The 7,854-nt window shown below is 43.8% G+C and overlaps 1 protein-coding gene across 1 annotated transcript in view; it reads right to left on the bottom strand.

Annotated features, from left to right (window-relative positions):
- Window positions 1-7,415, bottom strand: part of fbxl17 (F-box and leucine-rich repeat protein 17) — a gene marked incomplete at its 3' end in the record, with an annotated part of 145,591 nt that extends 138,176 nt beyond the window's left edge. The window contains exons 1-6 of the mRNA XM_071538508.1: window positions 7,280-7,415; window positions 5,527-6,038; window positions 4,214-4,603; window positions 3,754-3,876; window positions 3,001-3,258; window positions 2,347-2,478 (exon numbers count right to left, since the gene is read on the bottom strand). Coding sequence (XP_071394609.1) covers window positions 2,347-2,478; window positions 3,001-3,258; window positions 3,754-3,876; window positions 4,214-4,603; window positions 5,527-6,018 — 1,395 coding nt within the window. The remainder of the gene's footprint in view (window positions 1-2,346; window positions 2,479-3,000; window positions 3,259-3,753; window positions 3,877-4,213; window positions 4,604-5,526; window positions 6,039-7,279) is intronic.
- Between the last annotated feature and the right edge of the window lie 439 nt (window positions 7,416-7,854).

Here is a 7,854-nt window from a genome sequence, read left to right as displayed (position 1 = left end):
CAGCGACATCTAGTGGCACTTTAAGGCAGTTTTAATGATCCTCTCCAGAAGTGAGGAACCTCTAATGCGGCCCGGGCCCCATAGAAGTCTTACAGGAAGATTTGGCCACCAAACAAACACTACTGTAAACTAAACTGTGGTCCTCAGACTTCAACTGGCACCACTGATCATTCTGGAAGACGATGGTGATTCTAAATCCCATTACAGGCAATATTCTGATGCATGGCAAATAGGCAATTGTCCCCACTTTTATGCTTCAACAGGATTTTGTTGTTGTTCCCAACAGCCCAGCATTTTAACCACACTGAATTTACCAATTTACCAAATTCCATTCTTGCTGAAGGTAATAATGGCCATCTTTAGTGGTGCAGAAGGCTGCGTTTGGACAGAGTACATTGTGAATAAGGAGCTGAAGCCAAAACAACAGGTCCAACACCTCTACAGGTACATTAATGCAAACTATCCTGACAGCCTGTTTTCACAACAAACCCCAAAGGCAGCTTAGAGGACTGCAGTGCCTGCAGCTTGCTGTCAGAGCCATGGAGTCCTGGCAAAACGCATTTACACACACCACAAGAAGTAACATGAGGCACAGGGGGCTCTGCTAGCACACAGTGCGCGCGCGTGTGTGTGTGTGTGTGTGTGTGTGTGTGTGTGTGTGTGTGTGTGTGTGTGTGTGTGTGTGTGTGTGTGTGTGTGTGTGTGTGTTCAGAAAGGGGCAGAAGGAATGTCCAAGTAGTTCCAGTACTTCAACTGATCCTTGCCAGTTTTCCCTTTCTCTCTGCCAGTCTCTCTACATCTGAGCATACAGACAGCCATGACACCCTCTGCTTAGGGGCAACTTGAGGAAACACACTACATTTATTTTTCACCACAAAGGCATCAGTCACAGGAAAAACATTACAATTCACTCTTGTTGATACTATTTTTCTTAACAAAAGAAATATAAAATAAAAGGACAAGCGGTACATGAGCTGCCTAATGCCTTGTCATAATCACCATGATATATTAAACATAACCAGTTATGCTAATGAGGTAATTAATTAAGCTGATAAATGCATTAATTAGTAAATACTTCTATGATGACATACTTGCATTCACATAAACACATGGGTAGTATTAATATGAACTAGGCATCTTAAAGCATTAAGGAGTTATAGTAGTTTCAAGAAAATCAGTTTTCCTCATTAATATGCAAATTTATGCAGCAAGGTGCTCCAACATCTGATCAAATCATCTCCTCTATAGGGGGAACCTATAGAGTATGAAGTTTCTTTCATAATTTGCTCTTGAGTTATTGTGTTCACAAGAATGAGTATACACACACACACACACACAGACAGCACCATGACAACATAATGTCCCGCATACTGTGCACCATGGTGGCAGAACATAAATATAGTCCTTAAGAAGTATGATTTGGGCAATTACATGTTTGTCCAATCACTGCCAAAGTGAGCGTTTTTCAAGAACAGAATGACCGGTTCTCTGCAATAGCTGAATCGAAAAGGCTAGAATAGATGTGAAGGGTAGGTGTCAACTGGCCCGTTTCTAAAGCTGGCAATGCACTTATTGGAAGAAGGCATACCAGGTTCAGGTTTGGGTTGTAATCATGCTAGTAGGCTACACCCCAAAAACACTATACTTAACTGAATAACCTAAAACATGCCAATCAGCTGTCCTCAGACAAGCCGCTTCTTTTTAGAAGCACTTCATAGATCCAAAAAATACCTCAGTCACATACCGATTCATTCATTCATTCATTCATTCACTCACTCATTCATTCACTCACAGTTAGTCTATCTGCCCCCTAGTGGCCGTTAGGAGGCAAGGCAATTTCTACAGACGACACTGAAGCAGGATCGTTCACTCGCCTCCTCTCTGCAAAACTGCTGATCTGTGCACAGTGTTTCACATCTATGACACTGTGTGTGCTTGTTAAAGTATGAATCCCTCATTAAGCCCATATTTACATTTTAGACATTTAGCTAACACACTTATCCAGAGTGACAGAGCTTTATACGATTTAGTACAAAAGAGCAATAAGCTTAAATTAAATAAAAGCTTAAATAAGTTTAAATAAAAGCTTAAATAAAAAGCAACCAACAGTAAGGAGTACTCTGCTGTGACAATATCCACAGAGTGATTATGTAGCTAAGGAGAGCCGATGTGAAATGCATGCGAACTTGAAGAATCTCACATTCATAAACAGACACACATACCGCAGACAACTGCCACACACACACACACACACACACAGCTTGGGTCCATCTGTAAGCTGAGACCCTGACCCAGGCAGGCAGACAAGCACTATACTGAGGATAAGACCAGGAAGGTAGGACTGACCAGTTTGTTCTCTTGCATGTAGAGTCTCTGCAGTTTGGGGCATCCTCTGGCCAGGGCCACCATGCCCTCATCGGTGATGCTGTAGCACTGGCCCAAGTGGATGTCCTTCAGCTCACTGCAATGCTCTCCCAACTGATAGCAAGAGAGAGAAATATATGAGTCGGTGCATGGGGGAAATGCTGACATTTTCACCTAAATCATGTATGAAATACAAAGACCAGTCAACCGGGAAATGAGACAAAGGGATTTCTGGTGCTTCACTATTTTCTTCTATTAGGGCCAGTTTATGTTGTTTTTATTTCCATTACTATTTTATGGATCTTTCCATTATCATTTCATGGATCTGTTGTGCTGCTATTTTCCGGCATACGGTTTCTCTTATTTAGACTCTGTTATCTAGCGCAGTCGTGTCTTAGCTAGTTGTCTTGATTTTTCACTGTTGTTTTTGTTTGTTTTGAGGTGAGACATTTTTAAAAGCTGCTTGTTTTTGTATCCCATCAGCACAGATTATTGATTGCATCTCCTCTTTGTGTTTTTCATCCTTGTATTTAATCCTTGCTTCCTTGATCATTCGGCTTCTTTTTCATCGCTGTGCAATTAAACTTGAAATAAATACGTTTTATAAAATCCGCTCGATCCTCTCTAGATCCATACCTTTTTAAGCGCTTCATCTGTGAGTTTGTCCTGGTTGCCCACATGCACCTTCACCAGCAGGGGGCAGTGTGTAGCCAGAGCCGACAGGGACAGGTCACCCAGCTGCTTGCAGCGGTATGCTGTGTACTTCTGCAGGCCTGGACAGTGGGAGGCCAGGGAGCAAACCCCGTGGTCCTGCACCCCCCGGCAGTCTGAGATGTTGATCTCTGTCACATTCTGCCTCCGAGACGCTATTTTCACCAGGAGATCATCGTTTACCTGAGGGACAGGGCAACAGAAAGACGGATGAAAGTCAGTAGACCGAATAAAATAATAAAGAAAAAAGATAAATGGGACAGAGCAGAAGATGACAGAGCAATTTTGCCAGGTTGAAAGGGACGTCCTGCCACTTGTTACCACTAACTATCAGATGCACCCCAAATGCACCCCTTCTGTTATAGCCTTTAAAGAAAATGCAAAAATGGCAAGTTGATTTGGGGGAGTGAAAGGCCGTCTCATAACTGAATGGTCACAGGTTTGATCTCAGCAGCAGCCATTTGTCCTGTCAAAGTGTACTTGAGCAAGACACTAAACCCTTACCTCTTCACTAATTTCAAGCTGCTCTGCATAAGAGTGTCAGCTACATGTCTAAAATGTAAAATCTAAAACAAATGAAATACAAAAAGTCTACTGCTCTGCTGACATGAACAAAACACGCCAGATCACAATAAAGCCTTAGCCAAAAACACAACACTGCCCTCTCTGCTGACTTACTTGTTGTAGGCCACTGAGGTCGATTTGCTTCCAGAACTGGAAATCTAAGCAGAGGTCCCTCCAGTACTTACAGACCAGAGACGCACACAGACAACGCTCCTTCACCGTCAAGTGGGAGAGCACCTGGGAGGAGGCAACACACACACACAAATCAATTCAACATGCATTTTTATATTCTATTGACAAGAAACTGTGTAAACCTTTCAGTAACAACATTTCAGACACATTTGTCAAAGAAGATAACAAATATAATATCAAAAATGAAGTATTGTTAATATATGCAATCAATAGCATTACTAATGCAAATGCAGACAGGATCAAGACCTTACAGCATGCAGCATATGTTTCATGTCTTTGACAGACTATAGACAGAGTATTTTAGCGTCTCTCATTGTTCCAAACAAACAGAAATCAATAAAAATCAATATGAGGCCAAGTGAATGCTGTGATGAATCCTGACCTTGAGAAGGATGGAGGAAGGCAGGTGGTTGATACTTGAGGTATCTGCAGCATCAGAACCCCTCCCCTGGCCGTCGTCATGGTGATGCAGGCAGCAGGGGGATGAGTCTGAACTCTGGGCCGAATCGCCATGGAGACCCAGCCCACAGCAGCCATCGGCAGGCGAGGAGGAAGAGGAGGAGGAGGAGGAAGAAGAAGAGGAGGAGGGAAGTGGACAGAGGGGGAGGTGGCAGTGGCCAGTTTCGGTGTTGGAGGAGGCCTCTCCCCCTCCTCCTCCCACTCCTCCTCCCACTCCTCCATTCTCCAGCCCTCCCTCAGGGGCAGCGAAGGCACAGCGTGGCTGCTTACAGGGGGTGCACCTCTGCACCTCTGAGCACTTCCTCTTACACACCTGCACCCAGAGACACACAGATGAGTCATGTGGAACCAGATACTCACTGACTAGGCTAATCCAACGAGTAAAGTCAAGGCACGTTTGTTTGTATAGCCCTTAATCACAGTTACAACCTCAAAGGGCTTCACACCGCACACATTATGAAACAATAAATGAAAACGACACCCTGCAACCTTAGACCCTGAATGAGAACACAGCAACACAAGGAACAACACAAGCTGTTCCTTCGGGTGCAAAGCTTTAATGACTGCAGCAATTCTGTAATTATGTCTACTGAACCTCATTTAACAAGTACTACTAGAACTACAAGCTGCTCATAACTAAAATTGGATCTTTGGACCCACAGTGCAATGGTTTGGCTACAAAACAATTGGATTTTGCTGCGTGAGCTGTTTGGAGAAATTTAATGGACATTTTATGCTTTTTTTGCAGCTGTAAAAAGATGGCCCCTTTAACTTTTTGGGAAAAGCTGAGATGGAACTACAGGGGATAACTCACTGTGCGTTTGGTGGTCCATGGTCAGTGGAGTTTCAACTGACATGTGGGTGAGTAGATAATGACTGAATTTTTATTTGGGATGAACTCTTCCTTTATGATTCAAGCCTTCTGTCAAAGAACCTAATTTCAGATTGTTAACACTTTGAGCTGGAAGCAACAGCTTGATAGAGAAATCCAGGAGGTTAGCACTAGTTGTGACTAGTTGAATTTTCCATATTTTCACAAAGGTTTAAATTGTTTTTGTTTTTTTTATATTATATATTATTATAAACATTTGCAACAGCTCTGGTAAAACATGGCTGTTATTCTTGTCTACTCTACTAGCCACTTTGTCAAGTTAACAGAAACTGTTTGATTCATGTTTTAGATTCACCAGCTACAACGGTCAGTACTGCTGGTGCTGCATCTTCCCAGTTACCCACCATCTCAGCGTAGTCGCTGGTACAGCCAGGCACAGGAACGGGTATGGGCACGGTCACAGACACCCCAGCGGTTCTAAACAGCGCCGGCGGCGGGATCAGTTTGGCGGGAACAGCTGACAACAGGCTCCTCCCCTGGCCTTCCCAGATAGCTAGTTCCCGTGGCGACAGCAGGAACTTAGAGCAGTCCTCAGGAGATGCAAGTGCTGCGTATCGCCCAGCGAGCTTTGAGGCAGCCGCTGCTCCAATGCCAACTCCCCCCACACCAGGGACACTGATGGCGGTGGTGCTGTTGTTATGACCCCGTCCACTGCCGTTGACACTAGTCTCCAACTGGTCGTTGTCGTCGTCGAGGCCGCTGCTGTTGCCGTGGACGATGAAGCACAGCATGCACGGCCCCTGCAGGAAGCAGTTCCTCTTCTTCTTTTTCCTGTGATGCAGCTTGCGTGTCCTCTTCTTCAGGCGGTAACCATTTTTCGAGAGAAGATGGCCCATATAGATGACTCAATGAAACTCTGGAACAACAAGAAAAAGAAAAAAAAAGCACAATAAAGTAAGACTGTCTGCACTGAATAAAGAATATATCATTCTGTGATATTCTCAGGACACTGAATATCAGAGCAGTGTGGTGGAGAAAGGAGTACTCTTGCATATCCTAAAAGGTCATGCTTTCACAGTGCTTTTCACAGCTACACCTCTTAAAAAACCGGCAACAGTGCCTGTTTTCTAGTCAATATCACTTTGCACTATGAGCAGACAACCAAGCTTACAAGTAAGAGAATGCAATGAGGGAAAACAGTGATGTCACTGTGCCAACCATATAGACTGGTGCAAAATATAAATGGAAAAATGAAATAGATAATGGATAAACAAATACACTGTAATAATCATATCATGGACTGCTTTATTTATAGCACAGGAGACTGGTGATCTCACATCACATTCCCTTGCTATTATTTTTTGCAAAGCTCTACAAGTGTCAAGGACAATCAAGAAGAGTTTTTATCATGCCTATATATAATGTAACAGCTGGGAGCCAATAGGATGCTCAAAATAGAGTGCTAGTAGCCTACATGACATTACCTTGTACTCACCCAGTAGTCCTACCTATTCCTGGAGTGCACAGCACATATCCTGAGTTTTGCATAAGCAAGGTTCTTGTTTCAACTCAGCAACAGTATTTTGAACGTAGAGCCTTACAGCACAAAGCAGGCCACTCATCAAGCTTTAAAGCCATGCATGCGCCCATGCACGTGTCACAACACTTTGACTTGATTCGTTTCTGTGTTGTGAATTCATTGGTAGCGTTTACTTATTGAGTGTGAGCAACCTAACTGGATGACGTTACAGCAAAATAACACATGTGCAATCGCAATGCTGCAGCACACTGTGTGCAGTCCAGTCAAAAACAGTAACGATGTACCATCTGGGTGTTGCCGAATGAAAACACACAAATGTAAACAATGAACAGGTGGTCATTTGTTTAGCATACACAGACACATCAATCTTACATAGGTTGTTGTTTGCCTGTAATTAAGACATGCATATATTAAACTATTGCTCTAACTTCAAAACGCCATGTCTGGCAAAGCAAATCAGCATGTTAATAGCCTCACTTGGCAAGAGGGACACAATTCTACTGCTACCCCAGTATGCAATTACAGCTAGCAGGTTGGCTAGCTTGCTTCATCATGAGATGCTAAGTTAGCTGTGTTGGTGATAGCCAGCCCCAACATGAAAGCTCGCAGCCTCTCACCAGTTCACACGGTGCTCCCCCCCTCTGAACGGTGCTCGCATAATACTGCTACGTTGCACGGTCAAGTGGAGCGCTGACAAGTCCCGACAGGAGAGACGTGAAGGCGAGAAAGCTGCAACTGAACTAGCGTTGTATTATCCAAACAGTGGCAGCTCTGGAGGACAACACTTCCGCACCGAGGGCAGAGGGAAGGAAGCCGACGAGGGCGATTCGTAATCCGTCATTGGTGCGGCTTTCAGGTATCGGACCTTGACATAGCCATGGTTAGGAGGATCCCCAAACTTTTACAGGTCAAGGCCACAGTCTGATAATACTATACCCAAAGGCACACGATCTGCGAGGATTTTTTTGTCTTTGTTGTTAGACATGAGTAATGAGGCTTGTCTTAGTATAGAAGTGGATAACTGTTCACAGTGTAGACGGATAGTGCGTTATTATGAGCAATACTGTTTATAAGCTACACTCTCTAATTGTGCTTACATTTAGTGAGTGAAACAATAGTAAAGTAGGCTATATGATAACTATTCCTAAGTTGTTTACCCATCTCAAGGACCCGTTGTGGTCCCCAGACCACT

This window comes from Centroberyx affinis, unplaced genomic scaffold, assembly GCF_046629955.1.
Source record: "Centroberyx affinis isolate AG114_WGS23_722 - 3 ecotype Tasmania unplaced genomic scaffold, CSIRO-AGI_Caff_v1 ptg003282l_1, whole genome shotgun sequence".
In the NCBI taxonomy this organism is placed as follows: domain Eukaryota; kingdom Metazoa; phylum Chordata; class Actinopteri; order Beryciformes; family Berycidae; genus Centroberyx; species Centroberyx affinis.
Note: the sequence above shows the minus strand (reverse complement) of the source record. Positions and strands in the feature narration are given on the sequence as shown.